The sequence below is a fragment of the Vipera ursinii genome, assembly GCF_947247035.1.
Source record: "Vipera ursinii genome assembly, chromosome: Z".
In the NCBI taxonomy this organism is placed as follows: Eukaryota; Metazoa; Chordata; class Lepidosauria; order Squamata; family Viperidae; genus Vipera; species Vipera ursinii.
Window position 1 is genome coordinate 22967593 of NC_139517.1, and position 16477 is coordinate 22984069.

Consider the following 16477-nt stretch of genomic DNA (forward strand, 5'->3'; position numbering starts at 1 on the left):
TAGTAGTGCAGATTCATTATGATGGGTCCAATTATTCCAAAAATCTTTCATTGATGGAAATAGACCTGAACCAACTTTGTTCAATGCTTCAATGCCAATGCTTTTGATCACTACATGAGATAACACAGCTGAAAAGAGGAAAGAAGAAAAAATGTGAAGTTGGTCATTGGTCCTTTAGTAGAGATAAAATAATGGGTAAAAATGGAAAACAGTGTGCTCTAATATCCCCATCCTACAACTTTGTTCATTCAGTCCATGATTTACATTTCTTGATGTTTTCTCTTCTCTCCATATATCAAAATGCCACCACCAAAATTTTCTCTAACTGAATTTTCCTCCTTTCTTTCCTTGTAGTTATGCCAGCTTTGACATAAATGAACATGGAGAATCAAACTACAGTGCCTTATTTTCTGCTTCTAGAATTTTCAAAAAATCGGCAACTGCAGCTTTTGCATTTCTTTTTTTTCTTTGTGTTATATCTTGCAACGGTAACAACAAATCTTCTCATCATCTTTGCAGTTGCTTTTGACCATCGACTGCACAGCCCCATGTACTTCTTTCTCATGAATTTAGCTCTGCAAGACCTGGGCATTGTTTCCGTCATTGTCCCCAAATCCATGATAAATTCTCTCTTGGACACCCGACACATTTCTTACTTTGGTTGTGTTGCTCAATATTTTCTCTTTCTCTCCTTTCAAGCTTCTGATTTATCCCTCCTGACAGTCATGGCATATGATCGGTATGTAGCCATTTGCCACCCACTGCACTATGAGATGGTGATGAACTGGAAATACTGTACTGAAATCATAATTCTAGTGTGGGTTACAGGTCTCCTCTATGGAATGTTACATACCACTGGCACTTTTTCCATCCATTTTTGTTCTAATGTTGTTAATCAATTCTTCTGTGAACTTCCACAATTACTAAAACTATCCTGCTCTGGATTAAATCTACTTGAGGTTGGAATTCTTGTAGCCAGTATTATTGCTGTACTAGGTTGTTTTACTTTTATAGTTGTATCTTATGCAGTGATCTTCAAGGCAGTGTTAAGAATCCCTTCTGAAACAGGAAGACAAAAAGCTTTATCCACCTGTATTCCACACCTCACAATAGTGTCTATGTTAATATTAAGTGGATGCATTGCCTATCTGAGACCTGCCTCTAACACTCCGTCTTACATAGATTTCGGGTTGACTGTTCTGTATTCACTTCTTCCACCTCTATTCAATCCAATCATTTATAGCCTGAGAAATAAAAATATCAAATTTGTCCTTTCTCAACTGTGGAGATTTTGATCAATTCTTCTAATATTGTTTATACTGTCTTCACTATAGTTTTTCCCTAGTTCTGTGAATAAAAGAATATGGTAGAACAAGAAAAACCTAGCACTATATAGGTTGTTTAGCAAATGTCCCTAATTACTATCAACACTTTTTACAGTTTCTAAATATGGATATTGGGCAGCTTTGGTATTCCACAGGCTGACAACTCCTGTGGTTTAGTGAAGTGAGATACAGCGTGTACAATTGGTGGTATGAGAAGTTTTATGTCAAAATGTATTTTATTCTTTATACTATTTACATATTCCCTTAAAACATTAACAGAATGGTTTGAGAATCAGTGTCTCCACTAGATAATTGACAGATAAGTGACAGTTGAAACTAAATAAAAATTATAACAAAAATATTTTGATTTTTTGGAGGGAGGGACAAACTTTTATTCAAACTTCTTCAAACCACTGAATAAGTTCCCCCAACCAAATCCACAAATCAAAGGACAATGTCTATAAGCACAAAGAGAATTAATTAAATTAGGTCTCCCAACAGAATTACATGTTCATAAGAATAAACATCATAGATTATATACCTACACACACACAATCACACACAACACTCAAGTGTCACCCTAGATTCAGCATATACACATTTCTACACCTGAGACAAACTCCCCTATAAATGTATCTCATTGTACCCCATTTCTCTGCAGCTGCCCTTACAGCCAAACTCTTTGTTTTTAGAAATAAATATTTCTCCTTTCTTCAAAGATGTCTGGATTTCATTTTATTTATTCTTGAGCAAAACTGGCTCAAGTTTGAACTCCAAATTATGCTTCTGACAGGGGAAAAACTGAAATACAGAGCAGGTTTAAATAATGTGGTCTATTTTTCCCCTGTGCTTTCCTATATGAAATGTCTTCTCTTTAATGCTGGTCCATAATGTTGTTAGCTAAAGCTTCAGCATTTCTAAAAGTATATAAGTCTCTATAACACTTCTTACCTGAAATGGTCATTTCCTCACAAACTTTAATATTTTGCTCTTTTCAGTCAGTCTCAACTCCTGGCAACTGCCTCAAAAAGTTCCTATATATATATATATATATATATATATATATATATATATATATATATATATATATATATATATATATATATATATATATATATATATATATATATATATATATATATATATATATATCCTGGCAACTTTAATTTTAAAAGAGTTTTCCATTGCTTTCTTTCAAGGGCTTTTAGAATGGGATTGGCCCAAAGTCACACAGCTGGCAACATTCCTAAGGGGGAATAAAAGTCCCAGTCTTTTGGTTTCTAGCCTGTTGCCTTAATTTCTGCATCAGATTGGTTTTCCATGTCCGATTATGCCCTGCTGGGGGCCCTAAATGGTCTAAAGTCACCCTGGCGAGGTGATGATGAAATAGGTGGTTCATGGCTGATCATGGAGAGATGGCATTCAATCCATTTGATCTGAATAAAGCCCTACAAACTGTCAGGGGAAAGGCTGGCTGTATTCCATTGACCAGCTTCCAGCTGCTGACAACCAAAGAAACAAAACACTAATTAGCTAACAGATCGTAAACAGCATTTTTGGATCTGGGTGAGAATATTGATTCTTTCTTTACTATTTTACAACTGGATTTCCTGGAAAAAAATCCCCAAAAGTTAAAACCTCCAAACATAAGAAGTAAGGGGACTGCAGCCCCACCCTTCCAAGGAACAGAAGCAGTGTTTTAATTTTTTTATGGGGAACAGATATACATAATACTGAAGTAGAAGCAATATAAAACTACCATTTTGACAAATCTGAGAACTGAGAAAACTGTTAAGATTTTCTCTTTGAAAGAATATTGGGGTGAAATATAAGAAATCAACCTTCTGTTTTAAGAGTTGGAAAATGGGTATGGAGTGTTATCTAGTGGTGGATTAGGGTATAGCAACATAGCTGCAATGACTGATGCTGACCTGGCAAGAAGTTTATAAGTAGGTAACAACTTAGTTTCTTTGTTGTTGGTGACTCTTAGCTTAACAGAGAACAGCTGGCAACAGAGAAAAATATTTTGGCATACTTACTACCATGACCTTCTTGGACAATAAACATCTATTGAGCTTTTATTTTTAATCTTAAGAACTATTTGAAGAGAAGGAAAAACTTGACTTTTGGCTACGTCTGTCTGGGAGGGACAATTCTTTCACATAAAGGAGACACAAGAAGAAACTATGATGAGATTAAAAACAAATTAACTAACATAAATGAGCAAATCTCTAATCTAAACCTACTAGAAAGTTCCCTGAAAACAACCTATTGTCTGGGAGGGACAATTCTTACTTTTAGGGAAACATGATACAAAGAAATCTTCTCAGGCTGATGGTTAGCATTTGGGTGAGACTAGATAAGGTCTGACAGCATTGGAGGGGGAATATCAGACTTTGGGATTCCATGCTAATCCCCCATTTGACTTCTTCTCCTGGCTTAGCCACTCTCTCTCCTACTTTAGCAGAGCTTATGTGTCCTGTACTTCCTAATACATGGACTTCCCTCTCACTGGGAGGTTCTGTTTTTCTTCATTTTCTAGCTATTTTTCCATTTGTCCCAGTCAAAGCTGCAGAATTATCAGATTAAAAAAAAAGTCAGCCATCCTACAATTTGCCTCAAGGATGTACCTATTCCTGCATCTTATTCTGTATGTTCTTTAAAACTTTCAGTATCACTTTGCACTTTACTTTTTCTTTTTTTACTTGAGTAAAAATAGTGAAATATGAAAAGGCTGAAATCTGTTTTTTGGTGCTTGGCCACAGGGGCTGTAATGGATTCTTCTGGAGAAGTGGTAGCAATGACTACTCTGGAAGAAATTCTATAATTACCATTGCAGGAAATTGATTTCTATAGATTTACTGTATTAATTATTCTACTATAGGTATTTTATATGTTTCTATGGATTTATAACTCATTTTATGAGTCTTGTGTCAGGTCTGTATTTGCAGTCTACGCAGGCAGTGAAATGCACCCTATAAAGAGGTATAGTTTGATTGCAACAATGAACTATCAACTTGCTTGATTACACTCTCACCAAAAATGCCTCTGGTTTATATGATTTTATTGTGCACCTTATTCTATTGATAACCCACTAGGTTTCTATGAGTTTCTTGCCATTCTTTTCATCATATTCCCTTTTTTCCCCAAAAGGCCTGAATATTCTGCCCCTTAATTAACTAATTAATAGCTGTTTCCCTCACTGTGGTGGGAAGAATAGTAGATGGGATTTCTTAAAAGGTGGATGTGAAAGAGAATACCAAGTGGTGAAACATGCTTCAGGGAGGTCTTCTCACATGATTCATGTTTTAACTCTCACTTCCGCTTGCTGGGGGTAAATTTGTAAAGGACTTTCTGATCACATGCCTGATGGGGGTAGCTTTCAGACAGCAAGCCATACTAAACCACACTAAGCTTAGGGATTTCCCACTTCCAGCCACATACAGCACCATCATTTTTTTAAAAAATACAAGTTTTATTGATTTTTTGGTTTTACATCCCGGTGTTTATGAAGCAATACGGTGGTTGGGTAGTTAAAAGTAAACAATAGCAAAGTCATTTGTAGACAGGTCAAGTTACATCAACAAGAATTCCCTCTCAGATTCCCTTAGTTATGGTAACATAGTCAAATTTATCAAATTGATACATTTCTAATTATACCACAATCAATTAGAACAATTTTCAATATATTTTCACATATACATATCCATGTCCTGTTTTTAAGTTATACCTAATTGGAATGCAAAATTCCGAACTAGCCTATAATATATAAAAGAAAGCTTAACTTTCAGTTAGCCCCCATTTCCCCCATTTCTTTATATAGTAATTACCCTGTCTAGAATACATATATAATTCGTTTCAGTGTGTTCTTATATTATATACAAATTTATTCTATTTAATATCTTAATAGTTCACCAATTATTGAAAAAAAATCTTTTGTTGTTTCCTTCCTAATTGTGTAATATAAGGTAAAAGGTAAAGGTTCCCCCGCACATGCGTGGTAGTCATTTCCAACTCTAGGGGCCGGTGCTCATCTCCGTTTTAAAGCCGAAGAGCCAGCGCTTGTCCGAGGACGTCTCCATGGTCATGTGGCCGGCATGACTAGACACCAAAGGCGCACGGAACGCTGTTACCTTCCCAGCGTAGTGGTCCCTATTTTTCTACTTGCATTTTTATGTGCTTTTGAACTGCTAGGTTGGAAGAAGCTGGGACGAGTAACAGGCGCTCACTCTGTTACGCGGCACTCAGGATTTGACCCGCCAAACTGCCAACCTTCTGATCGACAAGTTCAGCGTCCTAACCCACTGAGTTCTAATAGCTAAAAGTTAAATATAAATTCAATATGTATCTTTTAAAGATTCCCCTTAGTCCATTAAAAATAATTTTAGCTCTATCATTAGAACAAATGTATTCTATTTATCATCTTAGTAGTTCATCAATTTTTAAAATAATATCTCTTACTATATCATTGCAAGTTCTATGATATAATTCAAAGTTATGTTCTGATAGCTATTCTATTTCATTATATAGTAATTATCATATGTATCATACATACATATTATATTTGTCATCCTTACAATTCATCTATAGTTAACAAAGTATGTTTTATTGTTTTTAGCTAGTTTTCATCCCCTTAGAAATCTAGATCCTAAATATAGACTCAGTTTATGTTTTTTAACAGTTCTCCTTGTGCAGTTGAGAGAGAAATTGAAGCTATATCATGGCAAGTCCCAACACTTAGAACAGAAAAACAGATTTATTTTATTTTTTTTTTAAAATCTAATTCTACGTTTCTTCTTATGCCAGGCTGGCTTCCATATCATTGCTTTTAGGTTGTCATGTGTATCTCCCTTTCTTCCTTTACACATTGTTTGAATCCAGGGAGACCATCCAGTTGTCAATTTTTCATAGGGACTGACCCCTTTGTAGTCATTAAATTTTCATTTCAGTAAATCCAGTCTCCATGTTTGCAATAGTGCAGTTGTTGTTAATTCAGTCTGGTCTTCTTTCAAATCCATCTGGCTTAGATAGGAGGTCATATCTGGTGGTGTTGTAGTTGTTGTTTGGTTGATTGAAGTCTTAGTGTACAGTATTTGAAGGTCTTTGGCATCTTTCATCTTAGTATTGCTTTCTTCAGCTTCTGTTGCTTGTTGGATTGTCGGTTTTATAGTTGAAATTGAAGTTTGGGCATCAACGCTCTCAGTAGATTGTACTTGTTGTACTTTAGAGTCCCCTGTTTTGTTTTGGGATTCTTCATCCTCTATTCATTTTTGGATTGTCAGTTCATCAATTGAAATAGAAGTCTCACTTGGTGAGTTTGTGCTGTCATATTTGTCTTTAAGTCTGGCTTTTATTTCTGTGGTCATTGCCAAAATTGTATCAAGTATGAGTTTATAGTCAAGTGGTGAGATATATTCTTCCATTTCTTTAATATTTTACAGATAGGCCTTTAGTGGAGGCTATTTTAATAAAAGTCAATAAATGTCCACCTCCACTATTCCTAGGGGTTATTTTCAGTTCCAGGTTTTCCCAATTTTTATCTTGAAAGATAATGTCAAGGACAAATCTGTTAGAGCCAGATCTCAGAATAAAAAAAAGGTTTACTTGCTATACCAGGTTTCACCACAACATGTCCTCAATAGCCTATACAATCCTTTTGCAGACTAATATAATATAAGTATTTTATCCTATTAATTCATTTGTAGTAGTAAACAGGGTATTAGGTCCCCATAGAAATAAGCAATAAAAACTTTTTAGTAGCCCAAAGATTTCAGAGGTACAGAAAGGGTTGCTTAGTTAATTAGCTTAGTCAGTTAATTTCTTTTGAGGCTTTAAAATCGTAAATCCACAGGTAAGCAGTCCCCAATCTTTCAAAAGAGGGGGAGGAGATTTTTAAAAAGGTCCCACAGGAAGGTAGTTAGGGGAATAAGAAAGGTAAGGTCTCACCCAAATCCTCCAGATTGCTTCATTGTGCTTGATGGTGCTTTTGGCTTTCAGCAGGCAACGGCTTAATGATCGGCCATCTTAATGGCCGATCTCTTCTTCTTTGGGCCAGAGGAGCTGCTCTGGATGAAATGGAGGTCTGCTGTCCTTCCACAATGACAGGGTGGGCCTACTCACAGTGCCCCCTCTCCAGGGCAACTTGAAGGACTTGAAGGGTCCTTCAAGGAAGTAAGTTCGGACGGCAGGGAGAGGGCTCTTCCTGCATGTCCACAAGCGCCACGTGTGCAAACCGGAAGCCCTTACTGCACCATCTTTGACTGGGGAAACCAGCACTAACCTCACAGATGAGAACATGTGCACACTATGCATGGCAACAGTCACCAGCACAGCTGCTTCTTTCAGAATGACAGTCTATCAAGACCTCAGAGTCTCCATATGGCAGAACCTTAGTAATTCCAAGGTAGTCTGCAATCATACCAAAACTATCCCTTTCTCCTATAGCCATGTAAGACTCCCTCTAGGTTGCTTTCTGTTGTGTAGGTCAAAGCCTATTCCTACCTATCAGCAAACTCCACTGGGTGACCATGCATCCTAGAGTGACTGACCATACTAATGTATGCACTACAGAGGCAGTGGAAGAGAGATCTCCAGTTCCTGACACCAGAATGTTACTTGTGAACTGTGCTGCTATCCAAAGCAGAGTACGTGGCACTAGCTAACAGCCTAGCATCTACCATGGCCAAGAGTCTAAATTCCACCTCCCAAGCATTGGATACCCTAAACAGAGAACTTGGACAGGTCAGAGTTAGCAACACTTGAAAATCGAGTAACCATTGATTATTTATTGTTAAGACATAATTACGGCTGCAAAGTATTTTGTGATATGTGTTGTATCAACGTGACTGAAACCTAGGAACTCATAGAAAGTGACATCAGGAACCTAAAAGAATTAGCACAAGACATTGCCTATGCTAAATTTCCCTTCAACTTCTTTGGGCTTTGCTTATGGCTACTAGACCTCCATTGGCTAAAAATTCTCATCTTAGGGGCAGCCACAGAAACCATTACATGACTTTTCCTCTGCTGTCTCTGTTTATTCCTCTATGCCTCAGCTGTCAAAGAACTGGCCTCTCAACTATTCCAAAACCAAAGAAGAAGAAGAAAATGAAATTCAATGGTGAAAATAGTAAGGTTTTACATTTAGGCAGGAAAAATCAAATGCACAGGTATAGTATAGGTGGTACCTTGCTCAATAGTAGTAACTGTGAGAGGGATCTCAGAGTCCTAGTAGACAATCACTTCAATATGAGCCAGCAGTGTGCTGCAGCTGCCAAAAAAGCCAACACAGTGCTAGGCTGCATTAACAGAGGGATAGAATCAAGATCACGTGAAGTACTAATACCACTTTACAATGCCTTGGTAAGGCCACACCTGGAATACTGCATCCAGTTTTGGTCACCACGATGTAAAAAAGATGTCGAGACTCTAGAAAGGGTACAGAGAAGAGCAACAAAGATGATTAGGGGGCTGGAGGCTAAAACATATAGGGAACGGTTGCTGGAATTGGGTATGTGTAGTTTAACCTAGAGAAGAGTGAGGGGTGACATGATAGCAGTGTTCCAATATCTCAGGGGCTACCACAAAGAAGAGGGAGTCAAGCTATTCTACAAAGCACCTAAAAGCAGGACAAAAAGCAACGGATGGAAACTAGTCAAGGAGAGAAGCAACCTAGAACTAAGGAGAAACTTCCTGACAGTTAGAACAATTAACCAGTGGAACAACCTGCCTCCAGAGGTGGTGAATGCTCCAACACTGGAGGTTTTTAAGAAGAGACTGGACAGCCATTTGCCTGAAATGGTATAAGGTTTCCTGTCTGAGCAGGGGGTTGGACTAGATGACCTCCAAGGTCCCTTCCAACTTCTTCTTCTTCTTCTTCTTCTTCTTCTTCTTCTTCTTCTTCTTCTTCTTCTTCTTCTTCTTCTTCTTCTTCTTCTTCTTCTTCTTCTTCTTCTTCTCCTTCTCCTTCTCCTTCTCCTTCTCCTTCTCCTTCTCCTTCTCCTTCTCCTTCTCCTTCTCCTTCTCCTTCTCCTTCTCCTTCTCCTTCTCCTTCTCCTTCTTCTTCTTCTTCTTCTTCTTCTTCTTCTTCTTCTTCTTCTTCTTCTTCTTCTTCTTCTTCTTATTATTATTATTATTATTATTATTATTATTATTATTATTATTATTATTATTATTATTATTATTATTGCAAACCAAGTCTCTTTAATGATGAGCCACATAGACAACAGATACCATATTTATTCAGACAGAATCTAAGTTGTACAAAATACATATATTTGAAAAAAATATGCATATTAGCACAAAATGAGGGAATTGTAAAAAGGGTCCCCATTTGTAAAAAGGGTCCCCATTCCCCATTTGATGACCCTTGATAAAAAGGAAAAGAACCACCCTTAGAGGTTTAAAAAAAACCCTCCTCCCTAGCCAAGTGGATTAGCCTTAGGCAACCCCAAAAGAACATTCTGCAAATGGATTGATTGTATCCATTGGTGGGAAACAAAATGGGTAAGAATTGACTCACTTGTTTAGACTGAGACAGATTAAATTGACAGGATTAAATTCTACAAACACAGGATCCCACAGAAATTGCATTCCCTACCATTCCCCAAGGCTAGCCTTGAGACCATCCGCCACCCAGGAAACCAGATACGGACAATCAAAATATCAAAAGATACATTATTAAACTAATCAAATATGCCTTCAGGTGTCTCAACCACAAAGGTTTAGAAAAGTATAAAAATCATTCTACTCACTCTTCCAATCATCCAGCTGACCCAGAACTCGCTGCTGTTGTCATGCAGTTTCTGGCTTCCTAAATAAAACCTCCTTTCCTAGCAGTCACTTTCCCATCTTTTTAGTTTGTTCATTGCACCAACCTCATTGTTCCAGCTGGACAGAATGAACCAAATATTATTCTTCCAACATTACTTTGTACCTTCCAATACATGCCCTTCCCTTCCACTGGTATGTTCAGTTTTTCTATATTTTCAAGCTGTTTTTTCATTCATCTCAGAATTGATGCTGATCCATTCAAACTGCAGAACTGTCAGATACAGAGAAAGAGTCAACCAGCCTACTACCAACCTCTATGGATCTTCTGATCCTTGTATCTTGCTGTGTATGTTCCTTAAGTTTTTTTAGGATTACTTTGCAATCTTTGCAAATGTTTCAGCTGATTTCAGGTATCATGTTAAGGCAGGTTGTGTTGCCAAAATGGCAACAAGTAAGAAAATATGTTGATCAAAACCATTAAGAATTGGTAGCCCTCTTGAGGTAATCAAGATTTCTATGAAAGATCTAACTGTCCAACAAAAGGAGACTTGCAGTGCCATGAAAAGCTACCTTATATCCTTTTCATATATCAGTGTAAGATTTTAGTACATATAACAATTGAGCGTGGAATCAAAATACTGATGTACTGGCTTTATCAAAATGATTGTCCTTGCCCCCCCATAATAATAGTGTAGCCTTTCTTTCTACTGACTTACAGGAGATAACAGCATTAATAACATTAGCATCTTATACTTTCTATTACATGTTTTACCCACCCAAATGGATGTTTATTCTTTTTTGAATTTTCCAGCGATGGCTTTTATTCTTTGAACCCAGTCAAAGTTACTGAATTACTAGATACAATTGGAGAGGGGGATTGGTCATCCTACCGATCTGCCTCTAGAAATATTCTTACTGTTCCTTTTTCTTAGAAGTTTTGTGATTATAATTTATAAGTGATGCAAATATGAGAAATGCTATTCTGAGCAAGTGTACTGGGCATTGGGGTGGGAGAGATAAATTCTACTTCTGTCTGTCTATCCATTTATTCATCTATCTATCCATCCATTATCTATCTATCTATCTATCTATCTATCTATCTATCTATCTATCTATCTATCTATCTATCTATCTATCTATCTATCTATCTAGACAACAGAGAATGAAGTGGCTGGATGGAGTCACTGAGGCAGTAGGCATGAGCTTAAATGGACTCCAGAAGATGGTAGAGGACAAGAAGACCTGGAGGAACATTGTCCATGGGGTCGTGATGGGTCGGACACAACTTTACACCTAACAACAACAACAGTCTGTCTGTCTATCTGTCTGTCTGTCTGTCTGTCTATCTATCTATCTATCTATCTATCTATCTATCTATCTATCTATCTATCTATCTATCTATTTTATGTATACTGATTTTCTAAAACAAGTATTTGTAGAACTCCTTTTTCTAACCACTAAGTATCTTGATCTGTGAGATTTTGTAGTGATTTCTATAATTTATTTTATTATTTATTCTATTATACGTAGCTTTTATACGTCTCTGTGGGCTTACACTGCATCTCGTTCTCTGAGCCTTCTTTTAGGTCTCTATCAGTAGTCTCATCAGCCAGCCATATATTCCCTACAAAGGAGTGTGGCTTATAATACAAAAGTACTATAATCATGTTTTGTTTTTTGTTTTTTTTTTGGGGGGGATTCCCACACAAATGCCACCAGGTTCTATTCTTTTACTGGATAACTATTGGCATTCTACTAGGTTTTTATGGGCTTCCTGATATATATAGTTTTGGCTTTCCCCGCTTATAATTGGCAGAATTATTAACCATTATCCAGCTTTTCCCCTGCATGTGGCATACAGAATAGACATTTTTTAAAAGCTGGAAGTAAAAGAGAATCACCAATGAAGAAATATGTGCCAGGCATTTTGTTTCACCTATCACTATTTACACTGCATCCCACATTCTGTTAATTATCTGAAATATTATTATTATTCTATGTGATATGATACATGGTCCTGGAGGAAGCTATTGTATTCTTAATGACAAATTATGTTAATGAACACACAGAAGTCAGTATTATTTACATTTGTTAAGTATATTAATAAGCACACAAGTCAGTTTCATTTTGGTCTACAAGTCTCTTGAGGGAAATAAAAGATTAATAAACACTGAGTGTAGAAATAACTATGACTGCAGATAGATGTTTCACTCCATGAAAATTAGTGGGACAGCATTGACAGTAAGATATTTAACACTCTTAACAGCATAGAAGACATTATCTATAGAGACAAATAAGTCAGTTGTAAATTGAAAATTTAACAGAAAATATATTTCCCTCTTTTATGGAGCAAATTGGTATTTATTTTAAAATGCCTTATGTTTTGTATCTCAGGGTTGGCTTTATATCTTTTTTGCAGGAAGATAATTGAAGAGAATAATTGCATAAGACAGGGTTTTTTGATATAATGGAATAGGTTAAGTTGTTTTAAGGATGAGAACAAATGGTTTTAATATAATGTTTCAGAAATTGAACTTCAAACAGTATAGATTTAAAGACATTATGAAACAGAAGACAATTTGGAGAGATCTCTATGTAGCTAGTAAACAATGAATTAATTACATATGTTGGTACCTTTCCACATGATAATTATTAAGAATAAAACACAGTTATAATTTGCAGAAATATCAAATCAGCAGTTAGGTGGTAAGTAAAGTTCTATCATTTTCTATTTAACAATATGCCATTAAATACATGTTCAAGAATGTTGCATATTAGTTTATTAGTTTAAAGGCTTTGTATTCTATTTTTAGCCTAAAATCTGCTAGGGAAATTGAGAAAAAGATGTCTGTATCATTTACATAAAGACTTACAAATGCAGACAAATGCAAACTCAAAGAGCCATTATACAAAGACAAAATTTCTGCTCTCAAAATTTCCAGGTTAAAGACTTGGCAAATTAATTCAATATTCATTTCCTAGATTTACATTGCCTTTCTTCTAAATTGTCCAATTTTTTAACGGTACCACTATTCTGTAGGAAAAGTGAGACATTATGATTATGGTCCAATTATTTTGAGTAATCTATCACTGATGCAAATAGACCTGAAGAAGGTTTTTCTACTCCTAGGCAATTGATCAGTACATGAAGTAAGAGGAAAAAAAGGAAAGAAGAAAAGATGTGAAGGTGGTTGGTTCTTTAGTACAGTTGGATTAAAAGTGGCAATTCCCACTGCATGTTTGTGGTTCATGCTCAGATTCCTCTGATCATTCTGTCCATTTTTACATTTCTTGATGTTTTTTTACTCTTAACACATATGAAAATGTTTATTGTTAAACATTAAAGTATTATTAGTGAAAATGTGGATCCACATTGCTGAAAGAAATACTGAGATGTCAGAGGTCATAGTTCTAATAGACTGCATCTCATTTTGTGGCCAAACTCTCTTGGAGTGAATAGAGGTTTCCACTTCAGGGGAAACTGTTTTGTTTCCCCCCCAAAAAAGTTGGACTATCATTTTCCTTTCCATTGTTGGAGAAGAGGATTTATTTATTCATTTGGTCTATATGTGATTTCTTTTAAAAAATATTTTCCAGTGTATTGTATTTATTACCTATAATACTACCTAATGAATGTCAAATAAGAGGCTGTAAGTAAAGTTTTCTTTTTCTTACTGAATTAACTACATATTTAACATTGGCAGCTTTTGCAAATGATAATTATGAAGATCAAAAAAGCAGTTATAATATGCAGAAATTTGGACCAAGCCGTCATATATGAACTGACCACTAACAGTTGAATTAGCATTGGCAAATTCATCTCATAATCTATCTCTATAGGAAAAAAGAAATGCATGGTAAGATTCCTAAATCTTTTTATTTCTCTGTTTTTTAAATAAGTTAAGTATTATTGTTGAAAATGTGCTTGCATGGCATTCGACATTCTTTAAAAAAATGCTGGGATGTCAGACTTCAAAGGTACAGTAGTTTGTGTCTCACTTTCGTCCCAAACTCTACAATAGACATTTTTGGTTTTTATTGGATAGGAGACTCCCTTTTCAAACTGAATGTTCATTTCCTTCTGATTGCTGCATAAAGGGATTTATTAATTTATTTTGCTAATATATGAGGTCCTTTGATTAAATGTTTTTAACAGTGGTATATATGTGTGTTTATCACCAAGGGAAGATCGAAATAGCAGATGTTGTAACTTAAGTTTATTTTATTTATTTAATTTTATTTTAATTCCATTTATATCCCGCCCTTCTCCGAAGACTCAGGGCGGCTTACAAGCTTATCAGTAGCCTTCATTCTATGTATATGACTGCTTATTAGGGCTTTCACACACACACCCCTAAGCGACATTATTACAAAGTCAGCTTAATTGCCCTCAACAATCTGGGTCCTCATTTTACCTACCTCGGAAGGATGGAAGGCTGAGTCAACCTTGAGCCTGGTGGGATGCGATCCTGCACTAATTGCAGGCAGCTGGTGTTACTTAAGGAGGAGGAGGTTCTTAAGATGTGTGTTCTCAAGATTTCCATGTAAGAGATACAGCAAATTACTGTTATATTTATTGGCTAGATTTACATTGCCTGTTTCTAGAAGCACAATGCACCATATATTGGAATTTTCCAATTTTCCAACACTACTGGAATCCTGTAGGAGTGCAGATTCATTATGATGGGTCCAATTATTCCAAAAATCTTTCATTGATGGAAATAGACCTGAACCAACTTTGTTCAATGCTTCAATGCCAATGCTTTTGATCACTACATGAGATAACACAGCTGAAAAGAGGAAAGAAGAAAAAATGTGAAGTTGGTCATTGGTCCTTTAGTAGAGATAAAATAATGGGTAAAAATGGAAAACAGTGTGCTCTAATATCCCCATCCTACAACTTTGTTCATTCAGTCCATGATTTACATTTCTTGATGTTTTCTCTTCTCTCCATATATCAAAATGCCACCACCAAAATTTTCTCTAACTGAATTTTCCTCCTTTCTTTCCTTGTAGTTATGCCAGCTTTGACATAAATGAACATGGAGAATCAAACTACAGTGCCTTATTTTCTGCTTCTAGAATTTTCAAAAAATCGGCATCTGCAGCTTTTGCATTTCTTTTTTTTCTTTGTGTTATATCTTGCAACTGTAACAACAAATATTCTCATCATCTCTGCAGTTGCTTTTGACCATCGACTGCACAGCCCCATGTACTTTTTTCTCATGAATTTAGCTCTGCAAGACCTGGGCATTGTTTCTGTCATTGTCCCCAAATCCATGATAAATTCTCTCTTGGACACCCGGCACATTTCTTACTTTGGTTGTGTTGCTCAATATTTTCTCTTTCTCTCCTTTGAAGCTTCTGATTTATCCCTCCTGACAGTCATGGCATATGATCGGTATGTAGCCATTTGCCACCCACTGCACTATGAGATGGTGATGAACTGGAAATACTGTACTGAAATCATAATTCTAGTGTGGGTTACAGGTCTCCTCTATGGAATGTTACATACCACTGGCAGTTTTTCCATCCTTTTTTGTTCTAATGTTGTTAATCAATTCTTCTGTGAAATTCCACAATTACTAAAACTATCCTGCTCTGGATTAAATCTACTTGAGGTTGGAATTCTTGTAGCCAGTTTTATTGCTGCACTAGGTTGTTTTACTTTTATAGTTGTATCTTATGCAGTGATCTTCAAGGCAGTGTTAAGAATCCCTTCTGAAACAGGAAGACAAAAAGCTTTATCCACCTGTATTCCACACCTCACAATAGTGTCTATGTTATTATTAAGTGGATGCATTGCCTATGTGAGACCTGCCTCTAACACTCCGTCTTACATAGATTTTGGGTTGACTGTTCTGTATTCACTTCTTCCACCTCTATTCAATCCAATAATTTACAGCCTGAGAAATAAAAATATCAAATTTGTCCTTTCTCAACTGTGGAGATTTTGATCAATTCTTCTAATATTGTTTATACTGTCTTCACCATAGTTTTTCCCTAGTTCTGTGAATAAAATGCCACCAGGTTCTATTCTTTTACTGGTTTCATTTTGGTGTACAAGTCTCTTGAGGGAAATAAAAGATTAATAAACAGTGAGAGTAGAAATAACTATGACTGCAGATAGATGCTTCACTAAATGAAAAATAGTGGGATGACATTTATTTAATGGTAAAGAGCAATTTGGAAATATTTCTCTGTAGACTTTAACTAATGAATTAACTATATAGTTAAAATTGGTGCCTTTTTCACATAATAATTATGAAGAATAAAAAAACAGTTATAATTTGCAGACACTTGGACCAAACCTTCATGTATTAGCTGATCACTAACATATGAATTAGCATTGGCAAATCCATCTCATAATCTATCTCTAT

The 16477-nt window shown here is 36.0% G+C and overlaps 2 protein-coding genes across 2 annotated transcripts; both read left to right on the plus strand.

Moving 5' to 3' along the window:
- Positions 1 to 380: 380 nt before the first annotated feature.
- LOC310650348 (olfactory receptor 14A16-like) lies at positions 381 to 1295 on the plus strand (the record flags this gene model as incomplete). The annotated part of the gene is made up of 1 exon (XM_083379254.1): positions 381 to 1295. One exon carries the CDS (start codon positions 381 to 383, stop codon positions 1293 to 1295), a length of 915 nt encoding a protein of 304 aa, XP_083235380.1.
- Positions 1296 to 15133: 13838 nt separating this feature from the next.
- Positions 15134 to 16054, plus strand: LOC310650337 (olfactory receptor 14A16-like; the record flags this gene model as incomplete). The annotated part of the gene is made up of 1 exon (XM_083379243.1): positions 15134 to 16054. One exon carries the CDS (start codon positions 15134 to 15136, stop codon positions 16052 to 16054), a length of 921 nt encoding a protein of 306 aa, XP_083235369.1.
- Between the last annotated feature and the right edge of the window lie 423 nt (positions 16055 to 16477).